This window comes from Neofelis nebulosa, chromosome 8 (assembly GCF_028018385.1).
Source record: "Neofelis nebulosa isolate mNeoNeb1 chromosome 8, mNeoNeb1.pri, whole genome shotgun sequence".
NCBI classification, from domain to species: Eukaryota; Metazoa; Chordata; class Mammalia; order Carnivora; family Felidae; genus Neofelis; species Neofelis nebulosa.
This window is the reverse complement of record NC_080789.1, coordinates 82,572,149-82,592,268: the sequence shown is the minus strand read 5'-3', so window position 1 is coordinate 82,592,268 and position 20,120 is coordinate 82,572,149. Positions and strand designations below refer to the sequence as shown.

The window sequence follows — 20,120 nt, the reverse complement described above, 5'->3', positions numbered from 1 at the left end:
GTTACTGTTGTTTTAATTTTTAAGACAAAGATTATTTAAAGGCTTCAATTAATATTTACATCTTAAGAATAATTTATATGCCAGCCCAGATCATAATAGGCAATTGTCAAATTTTGTATCATGACTGTTCCTACAAATACAGCAATGTTTGGAGAGCCTAACTGCTTATGTCACTATCCAGAGTCAGAGATTTAATAGTACTCTATCTATTAGACTTACCTCTGCAGCTAAATAGTTCCCAGTTGCAAGGTGTTTAAATCTGAACAAGCTGTTCCATTGTCCAGCACCGCCACGGCAAGGGTCATGATGAACTACCTACAGACAAAAAGAGCAACAACGATAAAGGCTAAAAGATACTCATGTTGCTCGCAAGCAAATGCCAACATTTTACACAAAGTGCTTGCCTGTTAATACTAACTTGTCAAATCTAATATGTTTTCATAAGAGGACAATGTGGCAGAAAAACAAAATTCCCCCACAAATGAGCAAGAGACCTAACAGTTAACTCACTGTATGCATGCATGATGCTCATGCCTTAACTGTGTGCAAATACAGCCTTACTCCAAAAGACAGGTTTCCAGGCCAAAACTGGAAATGCTGTGGGGTTTTTCCCCATTTGTTACTCAAATATTCTTTCAACAAATCCTATTAAAATCTTACTATGCACCAAGTACTCTTCTAGACAATAGGACGCAGCAATGAGTAAGACTAGAGCTTTTAATACATAAGATTTGGCAAGTGCTAGGAGGAAATAAACAGAGTGCATGACAGAGGAGGTAGGGAAGGCTTCTTGAGATGTAGCGATTAGCACAGGCCACTCGGAGATGACATGGTGGCTGAAACCCGCAGGGTAAGAATAAACAGTCACGTAGAGAGATTGGAAGATATCATTCCAGGTAGAGAGAACCACAAATGCCAAGACCTGGAGCTTTCTCAACTAACTTAATTCTTGGCCCTATCCGTGGATACTTTTTTACTAATACCATGTCCTTTCATATCTGTCCTAGGAACTGGCTGAGCCAGGAACTGGCCCAGATGCTGAGCCACCAGGCTCCCTGAGTACAAAAGAAGGTGCTCTGAAGCAGCCGCTTACACCAGGTGACCTGATGCACAGCAGCAAATCCTAGGCTTTACAGTCTGAAGATGACTGTGTTTGAGCCCCAGCTCTGCCAATTACTAGGGTATGATCACAGCAAGCAACTGAACATCTTCAAGCCAGTTTCATCACGTCCAAATGATTTTAATTCATAAGACTGTTTTGAAGATTAAGTACCAGGAGAACTTTTCATTATTCTCCCCCAAAAGGTTACCTTCTTTTTGTTAATACTGACCACACTTAGACTCCTGCCCCCAGCCTCAAATTCTGTGTGCTGCTATACAGAACTTTCTAATACTTTTTGCTAGACTCCAGCATCTAGGAATCCCCTACTCTGATAGCTCAAGTAAGATAATAATTATGAAAATACTTCAAAGTGGATGAAGTCTTAAAAACACTCTCCCTGTGATCAAAAACGTACCCATCCTAAAAGGCTAAGTTCTCAAATCAAACTTCTTCCACAAATCCTTTACAAATCACACTGGCTATACTCTAACTCCTTTGACAAAGACATTGATACCTTTGAGAATGCTCAAATCTATCGGCTGTCTCACATACATACACAGATTTTGCACACAATTGCTGGAGGTTAACAAATAACTTGAAGCTCATCACAGATCGCAGGCTAAGAATTCCTTTCCTATACAGTAGTGCATCTAGCAATGCTCGTATAGCTCCCTAAAGGACAATTTGGAGATACGGAGTGTCATCATTTATCACAATGATTTTGCAAGGCTGCTCTTGGCATCATCAGGCATTGGCCAAGATACAAAAATCCTGCAAGTCACAGCCTTCTAAGTGATCCACTGTATCACAGGGGTAGGAAGCCTCATCAACAGGGTTCTGAAATCATTCCACTGGAACAGAAAGCAGAGAAAAGTAGAATAGAGCTTCTCTCTTTCTCTTTCTCCCAAAATAAATAAACTTTAAAAAAAATTTTGAAATAATAAAAATAAAGATAGGAAATATGTTTGTTGTACGATTTCATCTCTATTCTAAACCATGACAGAATTATCCAAACCAAGCCTACAGAATTATTTTGATGTTACCATTATAATTAAGGGTCAGCTCACTGGAATAAACATCATACTTCCTCATTGTCTGTTTCAATAGTCTGTGATGTGTGCCGTTACCCCTCTTCCAGCAGGGTTACTTCCCTCTTTTTTTCATCATGTGAAAAATAAGTATGTTCTGTTATTACTTCTTCTAACACGAGATATAATTCAAGGGCCCACATTTGCCCCTGCTCGTTCATTTTTCTGTACTTGCATAGAATGTCTTCAGATCCTCATCTCCTACCACTTCTTTCAAGTCCAAATGCATTTATTCAAGATATGTACAAATATTATACCTTCTAAAGCAATTATTTACATGTTGAAATACATATTATTTTATTACAAATCATTTTCCTTTTCTTCTTTATTTTGAAATTTAGGCATTTTATCAATTTTTAATCATGAAAATCTATAAATAATATTACCTATGAATTCTATTTTAAGCTATTAAAGGAAGTGCCACAAAATATATGCTGTAAAAGGGGAGTGATGGGTTTAAAATGATTGCAAATCACTGCTATAGCCTTAGATGTCCATTACATCAGGATGGAACTTATCAAATGTTGCCTCGTTCATGAGTAATTACATCTATCTTATCTCCTCCGTGGTATAGAAAGATCCTTTAAAGAAAAATCCATACCTTACAATTCTCAATTACTCTGTCATACTGGCAATGACTTTTTAAAGGATGGATGAATTCTTAACTATGGGTCTCCTCATTCCCATAAAAATGGCATCCCCTGAAGAAATAAATGTTCTTCTCAGTTATTGTGAGGTTCTGATATCTATCTTCACTTAAAGTGAGTTGTCATATTCCAATCTTAACTCCAGTGCCATTTGAGGCACATTGCCTGCAGTCTGATCAATCTTCACAACATTTCCCAATGGATTTTTAAAAAGCAACATCTATATATGCTCTTATTAGATGAGAGAGAGAGAGAGAGAGAGAGAGAGATGCGCCAGAGAGAATAGGTAAAGGAAGTAGTAAGAATTCAAACTGATCATAGTAATGAGGAGGACAAGTTAGTTCACAAATATTACTCTTATCAACTTATCACAAATGATGCCTATAATAATAAAATAATCAGCCTAGTAAATCTGATTTACCAGTAAATTTATATATTTTTTATATAAATACTTACTAAAATACAAAAATATTTACACACCTCTATTTCCCAGAGTGCTTTAGAACTAGTAGCAGAAGTGGCTGATTGACGCAAGGTTGTACGAAGGAAAATGTGTTGTTTTTTCTCATATTCATCACAAGTCAGAAACTTCTCTTGTTCTGCATGAAACAATCTAACAACATCACCCTAGGAAAACAGGAAAATAAAACTGTATTTCCAAGAAAATTCTGAACAAATAGACATATGAAGCAGATGTCTCTTTCTGGTTTTTATACTCTGTACCCTTCTGCTAGTTACTTGGCTTTTAATGATTATTTATACATTCCAAAAAGAGGGAAACTCAATGAAACACTCAGTGTGAGTATTAAGGTCTATAACCATCTTCTGAAGTATGAATACTAGTGAATACACAGGTTTCGCATGTAGAATTTCAGTAAGACTACCTTCAGTTCTTCCGGCAAATGTTCCATGTAGCACATACTTACCCCTTTTAGTACATCCTCTCGATAGGAACTATATTTCATAAATAAAGTGATTTTCCAGCTCGTGTTGCAATTAACAGCATTCACCTATTAATGAAGAAATGTTAAGTTATAAAACTATGCATTCCGTTTTGTACCAGAAATTATTCCTCCAAAATTTTCTCTCTAAAAAGAGAGAAAAAAGATAACTTTGGACAATGAGGTATGTACCTCAATACAAATACCATCCAAAACTAGCAATCATTATCTACGTGGATCTTAGGAATATTAATTACTATAACTGGGGTTATGCTCATGAAAACAATAAATGAAGCTACATGACTTTTTTTTCTCTCACAATGAATATAAAATTCATTTTCTTTCCACCTGAACTTACCTCTTTACACCCTGGATTATCCAGAAGTTCTATGTTGCTGGCATGCAGTGGTTGTCCTGCATTCACGGGCATCAAAACAACTTTGTCGCCTACGACAATCTAGGAATCAGAAATAAGTTGCAACCATGACACTGAGTGGATCTGTGGTGCTCCGTATGAAGCTCAAAACAACTGCACAGAAGTCCTCATTATTGACCTAACACACAAATCTTAGTTCAATTCTTTTTCTCCTTGAGGTAAAATGTCTTTTGATTAATGATCATGTAATCATCTTCATAATGCCTATCAGCCTGGATTCATAAAGCCAGTGTAGATCCTTTTCTTATTAGTCTCCCATTTCAGTAAGAACTTTTTTTAATGTCGATAAATAGGACAATTCGCCTCAACACGAGGTTCTTGCCATGTGCACACCAAAGAGAGTGAATACATCCGCCACAGACAATCTGCCTAAATATTTGAACCACTTCAAGCGCGAGGAGAAAATGTCATACATGTGTATTATCTAGGGAATTAAAAACAAGTCTGTGAAATTTGATCCTTCCCATAATCTCAGAAATCTATTAAACATTCTAATGCCATCTGGATTCAGGAAATGCACAATTAGGTATGACCTGGTAGAAATATGTTTATTGTTTGGTCCTTAAGCACCTGGTTGACTTTTATGTTAAACATCCCAAACTAATATTGTTCTTTAAACTTGGTATTCATTTTTAAGTCAAAAAAAAAAAAAAAAGCTAAAACACTGACTCTACTGATTGGCTGGCTCAGTCGGTAGAGCACGCAACCCTTGATCTCAGGTCATAAGTTTGAGTCCCATGTTGGGAGTAGAGATCACTTAAAAAACTAATTAAAATATACATAATATTTTTTTAATTGGTTTTGGTAGAAATGCTCTAGACAAGTAAGTCTAAGTTGATTTTTCATCTATGTTATCATTAACGATGACCAATTTACCCTCAAGAATTTCTATTCATAGGAGCGCCTGAGTGGCTCAGTTAAGCGTCCGACTTCAGCTCAGATCATGATCTCATGGTTAATGGGTTCCAGCCCCGCATTGGGCTCTGTGCTGACAGCTCAGAGCCTGAAGCCTGCTTTGCATTCTGTGTCCCCCCCCCACCCCTCCCCTGATTGTGCTCTGTCTCTGTCTCTCAAAAATAAATAAATGTAAAAAAAAATTTTTTTTAAGAATTTATATTCGTAATTCAAATTGTGGGAAATACAGTTATGTTTTCTTAATGATAATGAACAGTTTAATTTTGGAATTATTAAAGTCTCTCTTGTGACAATCCATTAGAAGACTTATTATTGTAGGACGTATACTCTTAATTCTCATATGAAATTTCTTACCATCTCAGAAATGAAAAACAATACCTCTCTTTGCATATTTTGTACCAACTGAATATGAGAATACATTAATTTGAGAGAAAACTGAAAAGCAAATCAGGACTCAGAAAATAAGAATAAACAAAACTTCTTCCTGTATCTTAACCTAGACCAAGACTTTCAGGAACATAATTTCGTATTTCCAATATAAATTAAGATTTTGTGGGTTATATACAGGAGTCTACATTTACACATAGTACTGCTGTCACAAACTATATCTGGAGATTCAAATATGATAGAGGAGCTTCAAGTTCACTATTCGAGCGAAGGGCAGTTGTTCTTAGTTTGCAGAAGTAGCTTCTAGAATTGGTCTCTCCTAGGAATGGTCTGTGTTAATCACCCGCCTTTCAAGTCATCATCAGTCAGGTGCTGGTGCCTAACTCACAAAAGCCACTGTAGAAGCTCTCTATGCACAGATAAGGGAACACCACCAAGAAAAGATGTTAAGTGAGAGGGTGAGGAAACAGAGTGGGCTCTATTTGTGTTAAAAGGAGAGGGAAGGAGTAAAAGTACATGCATAAAAAATCTTTCCAGAGGTTAACTGTGGTGCAGGGGGCAAAAACTGGGGAGATGGAAAAAAGGGTAAGAGACTTTAAGTGAAACATCTTTGTATTGCTTTCTGTGAACCAAAATTGGTAAGTAGTTTTAAAAATTAAATAAACAAAAACATACAAAAGCCAACATGACATAAACATATTTCCAACATCCCCTTCTACAACTCACACACACACACACACACACACACACACACACACACACTTCTTACTGCACATGACATCAAAGTGGCTCTAACTCTCAGAGCCGGACAGAAGTCCACATCATCATCCATACCACAAATACTGGGATTTAATACACATCTTGCCAGTGCTGTGTCTGACCTTCCAATTTCTTAAGGAACAACTGGATTTGGTTTACAATGTCATTCTCATCTGCATCATATAAATATTAGTCAATAAGCTACTAAATATAATGATATATTTCAGCTGTGTCTTTTCAATTAAAAGAATATTTTTGTTTGCACCTATATCCACTGACCTAAGTCTTACTATTTTAGTGTACTTTTCTGTAAGCTTTGGGTTAATCCATATGTTCTATTTATTTCAAAACACCACCCATAAAGTCTTATACTGTATATTTTTTAAATTTTTTTTTAACTTTTATTTATTTTTGAGACAGAGAGAGACAAAGCATGAACTGGGGAGGAGCAGAGAGAGAGGGAGACACAGAATCTGAAACAGGCTCCAGGCTCTGAGCTGTCAGCACAGAGCCCGACGCGGGGCTCAAACTCAAGGACCGTGAGATCATGACCTGAGCCAAAGTCGGACGCCCAACCGACAAAGCCACCCAGGCGCCCCTTATACTGTATATTTTTAAGAGACCAGCCATATAACCAAAATGTTCCAAGCACCAAGGTTTCATAAGAATGGTATTCACAAAGAGAATCTAACATTAATTCACTAATTTCCAAGTCCTCTGTCTTGTTCTTGATAATGGTGACTTTGAGTAACCAAGCTGAAACAAAACAAAAACAAAACAAACAAAACAACAACTTGCAAATGAAATGGACAAGATACTAATCAAAAGAAATAAAAAGAACAGTAAGGGGTGCCAAAAAGAATACAAACATGTGAGAAATAATCCCTGTTCTTGGGGAACTTACACCTAATTGGATAAAGTGGTAAATATGGAACTTGGGGCTGATCCACCAATGTGGTCAGATGCCTTCCCAGATGCTATGTATTTAATACAGAACTTGAGGTTGCAATCATTTTCTGGCATGACACACCCACCCTAGTACAAAATCATCTTTTAAAAATCCCAATTTCAAAAGCACTTCTGTTGGTTCTAAGCAACAGTCATGTAAGATTCAAGTTGAGATTTTACTGCAAATAAAGAGCAATACAGTGCCACTGGCAGCTACCCTTCTTTTGAAGTGGCACCTGGCCTGGTGAAAAGAACACTGCAATAAAAACCAAAACACCAGGGATCTAGTCCTACCTTTGCTAGAATTCCAAGAGACCTAGTTTTGCAAAATAGCAAAATCTACTTGCTATTTGAAGAGGCTCTTTCCCTAAGAGTTGAATTTTTCTCTTGACTGGAGGAAGATCTGGGCTTTTCTCCTTTTTAAAATCTACCATCAAGGTTAAGAAGTAATAACTTCTTAGATCAAAGTTGAAAATTGAAAAAACAAACATTGAATCTTGGGAAAATAAATGAAAATGAAATATTTACATACTCTGCTATCCCCAATGACTTTCTAAATATTCAACAGCAAGGAAGAGCTTCTATACAGCTGAAAGTTGAGGGGTCCTTGAATCTCTTTTTCCCCAAAACCCATCCAACTGACAATTCTGTAAGATATGGCATAAGTGTTCTTAAATGATAGAAACCGCTCATTTTTGAGGATATGAGCATTTTTCTCCCCAGACTATCATCAGCCTCATTTTTTCTTTTTTTAATGTTTGTTTAATTTTTAGAGAGAGAGACAGAGAGAGAGTACAGCAGTGAACCCAACATGGGGCTCAAACTTACAAACTGTGAGATCATGACCTGAGCTGAAATCAAAAGCTCAAACAACTGAGCCACCCAGGCGCCCCTCATCAGCCTCGTTCTTAAGTTTCATTTCAGTCACCAAACATCTTATTGGATACTTACAACCTAAATCACAACTTACTAATTGCTAAATGGTAAAGTATAATTTTAAAAGTCCTTTGAACCTTTCAATTTCTTCTTAGCTTAATACACTTTTAAGAAAAATCAGTAATAATTAAATCACTTACTACGACATGATAGTATTTCCTACATTTTAGAACTTTAGAACGATACTTATTGCTAGGGAATGCCACCTATTCCTGGGGAAGAAAATGAGCATTGCTATACATTTAAGTGGCAAACAGAGGACTATGGGTGTGCTTATGTTTTCACAGCAACCTTAATCACACACAATAGCTACATAGTGGTGAGCAAAAACAATGAGCTGTTACAGCAAAAAGCAATGTGGAAGGTTGTTTTAGCCATGCTTTATGGAGCACATCTATATAAGGAGGATTTCTATATTGCACTTAACAATTACATTGTCCATTTTACCAAAATGGAGTGTTTGGGTGGTAGGTTCCCCCCACCCCAGGACAACTAATTATTTGAAATAGTTCATTACATTCAACTCTCAGTTGATCCTATAAAGGCATCTGGGAGCAAGGAGAGGAATAGACAGAATGAATAAATAAACAGAATGAATTAATAAAATCCACAGTGAATCTAAAGGCCCTAATTTATCCAATCATTTCCTCATATTCCCTCAGAACTTGAGCTCAGGTTTTGCTTTTTTCACAGTTTGATTTTCACTGACCATCTACAACCAGGGACACTACTCAGTGGGGGACTGGAGAGGGAAGCAAGCATTACAAGAAAGGGCACCAAAAGACATAGGTTGTTCATAAACTACATAGTCAGTCCCTAAATAATTGAGAGTTGATTGTAATTAACTACCTACTGAAGTTAAGATATATATCATGCTCACAGCACACATCACTTGATGCCAAAAAATAAACATGTAGGACTTATTTTTTTAAGGAATCCAACACAAGACTTAAAGTGCACTACATTCCTGCATGCCATGCATCTCCCAAACCTTACCTAAAGAGGGTATCATCAGATAATTTATTAACCAAATTAAACCATGAAGCTTGCATCCTGTGGAATTGAATGTATATTTCAAAATTCACCGGAAAAAATATTCACTATAAAAGAGGACATTTCTAGGACAAGAAATATCCAAAACATATTTAAAATGTAATCAAACCACTGAGAAAACTATCAGAATAATTATATTTTTATATTGCTTGGATTTTATGTTAATTTTTTTAAGTGGCAACTATTTTCTTGATCACCTGACCCAATATTTGCAAAGTATTCTATTCATAAAAAGTTATTCAGCATTTATGGAGCATTCCCCATGTGCTAGGGACTGTCACTTGCTACTTCATTTATTACAAATGAAAATAAATAACAATGTATTGAACCATTTCACATAATTTTTATTTTCCCTACTCTATAAATTTTCTAGCAGAAAATACTTTAGCAGCTGCTAAAATCTACATGATATGACATACATGTATTCCAAAATGTATTTTCAATACTGTCATCAACAAGCGCCCACCTATAGCACCTCATACATTATGCATCTTTAAGATGTATAGACTGTAAACAGCTGACCATACAGCCAATAAATGAAATACTGGCATAATGCATTGTTACTCTATTAACTCAAAGGGATAAACAACATTTCCTAAGCATAGCTTTCTCCTTACAACCATGCTCCCTCCTGATTAAGAAAGGAAGCAAACTTTACCCTTTGAAAGGTTCGGCCAATGTTAACATTACTTAAATTCTTTCACATGAATTCCAACTGGAAGATGATTTTTAATTAATTTGAATTTTGTCTTTTCGTGATTCCCCAGCACAATTTGCACTGTAAATAAATACTTTTAACCTATTAAACATACGACCATAAACATAACGTGTCGATTGAAAACTACGTATCATTTCTTTGTGCTACCTGGATTCTTTCACTTATTAAGAATTATTGTCTTTATGAACATACTGTTTCTCTCTTAGTTTTATTTTTACATACATTGTCACCCTCGCTTCTCAGCTTCCAGAAGGGATGAATATAAAACCAAGACCCTTCATTTCCGGCAGCATCCAAGGACACACGCATGGCGTTCTTCTCCAATAAAGCAGGTAATCTCTTGTTGACAGTCAGATACTTGTTGCTTTTTATATGTAGCAGCTGTAGGGAAAAAGACATTACCACCTTTATTCTTTGATGTCCTCTGTTAATTACATGTGTATGTTTGTACCTATATCTTGAGCCCACATAACACCACTTGGGGTGCAAGTCAAACAAAAGAGGTCTTTTTAAACTTCACACTCACCATCGAATTTCCAAGCTGACTTTCTTTGGGTTCCTCTTCACCTCCACCCCCCGCCCCCAATGAACTGGGCACATGGAGAAATCAAACCAGAGGATACCTCTGAACCATTTTTATCTACTGATAAATAATAGGATAAAACCAAGCATCCCAAAGGAGACCAGGAAATTCCAAACATTTTTCAATTCTTGCACAGACACGACAGCATACACGAAAAAAATAACCAAGAAACTAAAATAATGCACCAAACCACTTAGTGTTATTAACCATCCCTGCCAAGGACAGCCCTACTTCTTCCTGTGTGAGCAGGCAGGCTTTGCATCCTCAATAATCCCTGCTCACTGATCCTACTCCCTTCTCAGATGAGCATGGATGTGCCATTTCTCAGACTTTTTGGGTGCCATTTGCAAAACCTCTCCAAGACCGTATTCTACTGAGTAGGAAAGCTAAAACAAACAACCTTCCTGTCTATTATTGCAATCATTCCAAAACAGAATGGTCATTTTAATATCCACAATATAACAAAGAAATTATCTCATGAACTGATGAAACCCTCATGGTCCAGCCCCACTCCTTTGGAATCCACCTTTTTAGAGCACATAGCTTGGCCCCTAGCTGGTAATGCTAACATTTGCACTTCAGGTTCTTCACAAGAAACAACTTGCTGGCACTTAATTCTGATCAAAACTTGGTTAAGAAAAACTCTATTTAGGGAGGATTTCTCAAGGGACATGCAACCCACCCATGCCACAGGTATTGTATCATCGTTCATTAGATAAAGTCCTACATTAGGAGAGCTGCAGATTCAGGCACTCTCATCTTGTCCCAGCAGAGGGCCGCTTGGACAGTCCTGAACACTGGCATTTTGCCATTGGCCAAATACAAAACATCAGGCGATATTATTTTTTAAAACAGCTCTATGAAACACCTCATTGTAGTGCTTTCTGTAATAAGTTGTTAAGGCTAGCGCTTACTATATGAAACAGTGTCCTCTTTATGAGGGCTCATTGGAGGAATACTTCTCTGGTCTTCTTCCTGGGAACATGTGTGCTTCTAGAACCTGGACTTAGTTCTATGGTAAGGACTTCCTATGTGAGGGCTATAATATATTATGCTTTCCATACAGCAAGGTCAGCAACAAAAAGGCTTCTAGCCAAAGGTGTCCAGCCTTCAAAACATGGTATTTATAAATATGCCTCCCCCTGACGTCACCTTATTCATATAAGCACTATCTTCCCTTTGACCCAGTCGCCTTATTTATTTCATTTTAGTGTACGTGGTATGTATTTTAAAAAATGCCTTCCATTCTTTTTGGAACAAGGTGGGGCATATTAACAAATAGCCAAGTAAAGAGCTGAAAGATCTAAGTGAAGCACAGGAGAGGAATGCAGCTGAGATAAATCAGTGGTGCAACTCATTGAAATAAATCTTTTAATAACAACTCAAAGACAATTCCCATCTGAAAGTACAACATGAACACTCCTCTCTCTACCAAATGCAAAGATAAAGCTTCATATGTTACATGTTAGTCCCACTAATTCTAAAGGAGGGTTTTACTATAGACCTTTAGAAAGTATGTTTCCCTGTCTTCCTCCTTTTGGTGGAATACCCTGTACCTACACCTGGATAAGTACACTTTCTATGTGTATGCTCACCAGACTTATTTGCGAACATACAGAATACTATGCTGAACATCAACTGAAAATATCGCACAATATCCATAATTCCCATCAAAGAACAAATTGTTGTATCCCCAAATTTTAATGCAGCTTGGCATTCCTAACAGACACAAATTACCCATAAAATATTCACCTTTTTTTAAAAGAAAGTAAATAGACTTACTTGTATAACATTACTGTATTTCACAATTTCTCCCAACAGTTTCTTATTCTCTGATTCATTTTGTTTTTGTTCCAGTTCTGCAGCATGCTGGAAAATGGTTAGCAAATATTCATCGTGGAAACATAGTAAACAGAGTACAATAGTTGACAAAGAAACAAGGGTCATTTTAGGAACAAAGACGATAACCATGAATGAATTAGGCTGATTGCTCTACTCTTAGTGCTGGGGGCAGGGAACCAACAATTAAATGATTATAATATAGTATGATCATTCTCTCATGGTAATGCTGAAATGTGGCCAAAAATATCTTGGGATGCTTCTATGTTGGAAATTTCAGAAAAGTACCAGGCTCTTTGGTCTTCTACAATCAGCTTCAGAAGGAATATTGTTAGACAAACCAAGCAGAATATAGAAACAGTAGGTGAATTTCAAAAGTCTCAAAATAGTTTCAATTTCAAAAGTAACAGGAATTTTAATAACACACAATTTAAGTTCTACCAAATTTACATTCAGCCCAAACCAGAAGCAACAGACTTTCGGTTCTTTTTCTAGTCTTTCAGGAAAAAAATTAGGTACGATGCCAAGTAAAATATAACTGGATCTGATACTCCTACAGAGATTCTGAATGGTTTCCAGTTTGATGTGAATCTTTGAATTAGTCTGGCACACCCTAAAAAATAGCAGGAATATATTAGCTACATGCCAGGAAATCAGTGGTCACACCCTATAACTTAAGTCTCTTCCACTTTCAGTGTGCTGCTACCTCTATTCTAAAATCTCTGTGCATTAAGTGAAATCACTAAAATACAAAACAGATCACTTGTTATTGCTGTTCTTGGTCTAGCCTCAGCCAGACAAATGGCAACCTGGCCCTTACCTGTAATTTCTTCAGCAAGGCTGCCTCTGTGTGGTTCCCCTGTTTGGCTTGCTTAGCTTTCCAATATTGTTTCTGGGCAGAATATCGGTTCATAGGGCACACCTTAAAGAGGCAGTCTATGACAAAGCAACAAACAAAAACACTGTAACTAAGGCAACCAGCATTTCTTAGATTTTCCTTTGAGCCTAGCATTGGAATCTTGCAATCCCTGAGTAGAAAGATTAAGCCTATCTCCCAATCAACTCAAACTCCCCCTATAATATTCTTTCTAAATAATTATTTAGACTGTTAAAATACCTTCTTCTTCATTAGTTTTGGTTTTTTAAAGGGCACCATAGCTAGCGTGATTTATTTAAAAACCAAGTCAATGTAATCATTACATTATAAGATACTTCTTAATTATAATGGGGTACCTGGTGTTAGAAAGTGAAGAGAATGAGATTAGTGATTTTCACTGCCTTACCTGACCTTGCACCATTAATTATTCATTCATGGTATGTATCTTTGACAGCCAAAGTGATGCAAGAAGTAGAAACAATCGATAACAACAAAACCCATTTCAGTCATCCATTCCCCAAGTTTCCACATACCTGGGGTGAACATGGCATGGAACTCTGAGATGCAGTGTGTTATAAGGGAAAAACAAAGCAAAAACAAACAACAACAACAAAAAAACTAAACCAGGATTATAGTTCTAACTTGACTACTAAATATCAAGATAGGAAATCATAGTGGAATAATATAGCTGGTGACATCTCAGAGCCAAAAAGCTAAACATATTTTTTTCTTTTTAATGAGGAAATTGGAAATTTGAGTAAACCATTCTTCCGTCACTAATGATTTTGTATGTTTGTGAAATGGACTACAATCTACAATAAAGATCAACTCCCAAATTCTATGATAAAGGAGTAGTGATACAGAAAATCCAAACATTACCTTCATTTTTTTCACAAAAAATTGTATTAACTCAATATGACAAATGTACTTTATTTTGGTTGATGTGTTAATATTTAAGTTCACTCTCATTTTTTAAATATGTATCACAAAAATAAAATTCTGTCAACTCAAATACCTACTTTAGCTACATTCTTGACTATATATATACTCATTCTATTATTCTCTATTAAAATAATTATAAAATTGGCCATACAGAGAAAGACAGATACCATATGTGTTCACTCTTATGTGGATCCTGAGAAACTTAACAGGAACCCATGGGGGAGGGGAAGGAAAAAAAAAAAGAGGTAAGAGTGGGAGAGAGCCAAAGCATAAGAGATTCTTAAAAACTGAGAACAAACTGAGGGCTGATGGGGGGTGGGAGGGAGGGGAGGGTGGGTGATGGGTATTGAGGAGGGCACCTTTTGGGATGAGCACTGGGTGTTGTATGGAAACCAATTTAACAATAAATTTCATATATTTAAAAAAATAAAATAAAATAATTATAAAATTAAATAATGGACTTGATCTCTTTTCAAATCTCTCTTATAGTTCTACTGGCATAAATTATCAAGAAATATGACTGTAGGGGCGCCTGGGTGGTTCAGTTGGTTAAGCATCCAACTCCTGATTTCGGCTCAGGTCATGATCTCACAAAGGTTTGTGGGATAGAGTCCCACATCAGGCTCCATACTGAAAGTGGGGCTGCTTGGGATTCTCTCTCTCTCTCTCTCTCTCTCTCTCTCTCTCTCTCTCTCAAAATAAATAAATAAACATTAAAACATAATGACTTTTTCTAGAGCTTGTAATCATAAACACAAATTCTACTGATTGTCCTCACCTTCCATATACTAACAGGCTACGGAAAATTAATTGTTATTTTTCTGGTGTAAAAGTTACTGATGTGGATGAGTAAATATCTTATACATAACAGGAAACAGACAGCTTCTAAAAGGCACCACTAAAAGTAGGCTGAGAGACCATCACAATTACAGTATGATACAGATATTACCACTTGGTACATGTGTATGAACACCAAATAACTAGACCTGAAAACTGTTTCCCTTGGCAACATATTTTATAAGCCCTAAAAATATATTCTCTACATATTAGTAACTACAAAGAGAATATACAATTTTTTTCAAGCACCAGTATGGAGGCTGTTCACAGTTACCACCAAAACAATGTTCCCAATTTAATGCAGCAGACTATTCGGACTATCCTGTAGTAGGCAAGTGACTGAATTCTACATTGTCTTTTACAATGTAGACACAAATCCATATTCAAGTGGAACTGACTCCATAATCTGCAGTCTATACTTCTGATTCCACCCATGCATGAAAAGAGAAAAATTATGTTCCTCTCCATTACTTCAGATTCCTAATTAAGTTCATTAGGAAATGGTCCTCTGAGTGAAAAAAATATTTTCAGTAAATTCTAGATCACTTCAGTAGCATTCCTAATTAGCGGTATCTTTGGGTAACTAGCAAACAGACTGTGTGTGCCGTGGTCCTGATTGTTGTGGCTGAGGTTATTGTGAAATGAAGCCAAACATTCAGCCAAACCATGTTTACTGGTCTGCCTGTGTTGCTAGGTGCTAAGAATCAGGTCCTGTCCCCAAACATTCACAGTCTCGTGGATGAGACAGGCGTCTACCATGTGTTGGAAGTTTCACAATGGAGCTCAAGACAAGGTACCATGAGGCACAAAGTTGCACGTGGCCAACCTCACCAAGGAGGTCAGGACAGTCCACCCAAAGGAGAAGACGCAAGGCATGGTTGAAAGAACCAACACCAATTCAGCACAGCGGCAAGAGGGCTCAAATGCACGGGTGTGGGGGGCATGCCAAACAGAGCCAACTGCCAGTACAAAGACAGAGAAGGAGAGTGCCAAAGGACCTGCTAAGTATACAGGAAAACCACAGCCCAGGCTGTGAAATGAGAATGGAGCGTTTGGTGAAGTCATGGTCTGTGGAGTCCTATGTGCTGGATTAGGAGAATGGACTTTATCCCCTGGAAAATGTCAAACTCTTACAGGATTTTAAGCTCTTACAGCATGTGAAAGATGATGTGAACAAGAGGCGAGGAGACCAGCAGAAAGCTCCCTGCCAGCGCTCTGGGAGCCAGCAAGGATCTGAATTTGGGCTGCATGGTAGCTGGGGGATAGCCACAGCTTCAGAGAAAGCAGCAGAAGCAACAAGCTTAATAACCTATGAGATGTGGGGTGGGGAGAGGTGAGAAGGAGAGAAAGTGAAGGTGGCCAGATGAACGAGCTGCCACCCACTGTGTCTGAGATGCAACTTCAAACGCTCTGATTTCCGAAGCTCTTTCCTCTTTCAGGGCTTTGGTTCTGTGGTCATCCTCAGCAGCCTCCCACGGATCACATCTCATTTCATACTACAGTAAATAAATAACCAATCTGTTTCTGTGTGGGAACTAGTATCTCAGGACTATTTTGGTTGATGGGAAAGAATGTAGGGCATACACAGACTTCTGTACAAATGCTTTTCTTGTTGATGGTGGTGATAGTGATCGTGATGGGTGTGTGTGTGTGTGTGTGTGTTTAATTCTCTCTTCCTCTTTTAGGAAACATAAAAAATCTACTGGTCTTGGGCTAGTCACATATTTTGTCCGATTCTAAATTGATTGCATAATAAAAGTGTTAATGATATGTGCCACACCTAATTCACAGGACTGCTGAGAGTCACAGAAAGAAAATCCGTGTGAAAGCACTCTGTGAATTTTAAAGCCTTCTTATAAATGTAAGATATTATTATTAATATTGCTTCATTGCTTCATTCATTCAGCAACAGCTTCACCGAGATTAAGAGATGACTAAACCCTCACAGAGCTCCCAGCAAAGAGCAACAAGAAGTACAGGTCTCGGACTAAACCTGAACGCAAACCAGAAATGCTCAACTCACAAGTGTATGCACCTGTGGTTTAAGAGCTGCCACAGTGTGTGATTGTATAAAATTCTTGAACTCCCTGAAATAGGACGGCAGTGAGCAGAGGAGGTAACCTGTATTACCATGCAATGCCTCTTAACGTATGCAGGTATAAACCCTACCACCAGCAAGGGCGGAGCCTTTGAACAGACCTCCCACACTCTTCCTCCTCCAGGATAGGAATCCCGCTATTTCAGAGCCACCCTCTCTCATCTGCCCCCTCCACACCCTGCCCTCTAGTATTCCTTGGTCTGCTCATTCTCTAAATTCAAACGTACATAAGAAAAAGTTTTCTGGGGGTTTTCCAATTAAAAAGTGGCTCAGTGTCGTTTGGGAATTAGTTGACAACATTCACTTCAGCATTTCAAGACTCAAGGAATAATTTTTAAAAGGAAAAGTTTTGCCTCATGGAGCAAACACTAAAAGCACAAATAAAAGGAAGTCATCTGAGTTAAATTTTTTAAGAAGCTTAACCTGAAGACCTAAGGCCAATAAGTTTGCAAAATTATACAGTTCAGGAAATGTTAGTAATCCAACAAATCATGATATATTCAGTTAGGCAATATTATAAGGACAATGCCTTAGAATTAGAACTTTTTTTTTTTTTACAACTCTGGAAGAAGAAAATTAAACACCCCGGAAGTGTTCGCTTTAAACTGAAAGATCCGGGGGCACCTGGGTGGCTCGGTCGGTTAAGCATCTGACTTCGGCTCAGGTCATGATCTCACGGTCCGTGAGTTCGAGCCCCGCGTCGGGCTCTGTGCTGACAGCTCAGAGCCTGGAGCCTGTTTCAGATTCTGTGTCTCCCTCTCTCTCTGCCCCTCCCCTGTTCATGCTCTGTCTCTCTCTGTCTCAAAAATAAATAAACGTTAAAAAAAAAATTAAAAAAAAATAAACTGAAAGATCCGGCAGCATTAGGATGCTTATAAATTCTAGCGGTTTCTCCACTACAAAATATGGAAGCCATTCAAAGCATGGAGCACATAACGCGGATACCAAAAAAGTAACTTTCCCACACGATTCCACGTAAATCTTGCAGGAAAACGGTCTAAACCTCCACTTACAACACCTATCTAAATAGCTTTGAAATGTTTTGCTTTGTACCTGTAAAAGCACTTTCTAAAATAATGGTACCTAAGGCAGTTTCTGCACCCGCCAGAAACTATCTATAGTACTCCATTTGGGGCTCCTAAAGGCAAAGTTTAAGTTATGTAATGGCCAGCAACTTCCTTTGGTAATAGTGGAAAGAAAACTTTGTTTCATTTCTCTTCCCTCTGAAACATGTTGTAAGATTTAAATGACGCAAGACATATTAAACCATCAGCAAATGCCTATCACAAAGCAGGCATTCAACAAATGGCTCTTTCATGGCAGCTTGTAAAATTACCTCATACTGATTACAGGGAACATGGTTGCCAAGGGGTTTATTATTTCCACGTGGAGAAAGGTGGGGAGGGAGGGCTCTAGAGCTTTCCTTTTTCTCTTTATGATATAAACAGGATGCAACAGAGTGCAATGAATATTATGGGACCTGCCCAATGATAAAATGGAAAGTAGTAAGAAAACTCTCCCTAGGGTACAGGAGAGGCACACAAGGGGCCATTGGACGCTAGTAATTAGAATTCAGAGTTGGTCGGAAGACAGGTACACATTCATTAGCTGAAAATTTAACTATAGCTTTCTTTTGTCTTTCAGTTTCTCTTACAATGTTAGAACATTGTAACAGTGTTTGTACAAAATTATGTGTTTGTATAAATACAGTGTTTGTACAAAATTATGCTTAGAGTGTGTTTTTAAAAGGAGTGTTGTTTTGTTTTGCTTAGGAGTGGGAGATTTCAAACCAAGCATCTACCTCCCTTGATCATGGCCTAACCCAAGTGTAGAGAAGGTATGTAAGAGAGAAAGTATACTCTAGAACGTTAGGAAGGCCAGAGAAAATTTATTAGAGGTGTTAGCAAACATTAAAGTTTATCACAATACCTGGATGGACAACCATGAAAATGCAGAATAACTTCCTCTAGGCAAAAGTCAGCTATTTTACTGCTGAAGAGAGAGAGAGACAGCCTTTTGAAGTTGAAGGCTTGTACACTGCTGAAATGTCAGTACTCCAAGGGGCTTCATATAAAATCTGACCTTTTCCTTCTCTCAGATAAAGAAGCAAAAACTCAGAGTGAGTTACCTAGGTTATTCATGATAAAATCTCTAGATCAAAATAAATTATAAATGTGAACAAGTTCACCCACACTTTGTACACTATACAGAGTCCTAAACATCGGTGGTAAAGATTACTTGAGACACTGAGAGTTAACCTGGATTGTTTCTCCCCAATCCCAGAGAGGGAAACTGAGCAAACTGTAATGAGCAAACCAAGTGTGGTCTCACCATCCCTACCACCAAGAGGCCAAACAGTCACCAGGGAAGGCATCCAAGCATCCTATGTGTGGTTGAACACACATCCTAAGGTTTTTCTTAAGACTACAAAGTTGGTAAGGAATCAAGCTGGAATTTGGAGATCATCTGAACCCAATTCAATGTCTGTCTCACCGTGTGATGACACCATTCAGTAGCAGGTTTGTCATACAGAGGCAAAATTTGTCTCACTTGAAAAGCTGTTAGAATTGTACACATACACTGTGAGGCCAATTAGAACAAATCTAATCTGGGGCGCCTGGGTGGCTCAGTCTGGCAAGCATCCGACTTCAGCTCAGGTCATGATCTCACGGTTCGTGAGTTTGAGCCCCGCATCAGGCTCTGTGCTGATAGCTCAGAGCCTGGAGCCTGTTTCAGATTCTGTGTCTCCCTCTCTCTCTGCCCCTCCCCCACTCGTGCTCTGTCTCTCTGTCTCTCAAAAATGAATAAACGTTAAAAAATTTTAAAAAGAAAAAGAACAAATCTAATATGGCTTCAACACAATAGCCCTAAGTATGTGAAGACAGAATCCATCTGACATCTCTAGCTCATCTTTGGTTTAATTATTACATACAATGTCCTCAAAAAATTCCATTCTTATTACCAAATGCTAAGAATACTTCTTCACAATAGATGTGATTCCAGGCAATTAAAGG

General features: G+C 37.8%; 1 protein-coding gene across 5 annotated transcripts in view; it reads right to left on the bottom strand.

Moving 5' to 3' along the window:
* The window catches only part of ITPR2 (inositol 1,4,5-trisphosphate receptor type 2), a 493,421-nt gene that overhangs the window by 381,977 nt on the left and 91,324 nt on the right, over nt 1–20,120 (bottom strand). For 4 of the 5 annotated variants that reach the window (XR_009265827.1, XM_058743294.1, XM_058743295.1 and 1 more), the window contains 7 exons: nt 13,173–13,288; nt 12,296–12,382; nt 10,153–10,311; nt 4,137–4,235; nt 3,764–3,847; nt 3,318–3,464; nt 220–315 (listed from right to left, as the gene is read on the bottom strand). Coding sequence is in view for 4 of the 5 variants with exons in the window: in XM_058743294.1 (XP_058599277.1) it covers nt 220–315; nt 3,318–3,464; nt 3,764–3,847; nt 4,137–4,235; nt 10,153–10,311; nt 12,296–12,382; nt 13,173–13,288 (788 nt within the window). In the remaining variant the exon portion in view is untranslated. Of the gene's footprint in view, nt 1–219; nt 316–3,317; nt 3,465–3,763; nt 3,848–4,136; nt 4,236–9,155; nt 9,181–10,152; nt 10,312–12,295; nt 12,383–13,172; nt 13,289–20,120 lie in introns of those variants that run through there. The other variant, XM_058743297.1, reaches the window with a different exon arrangement.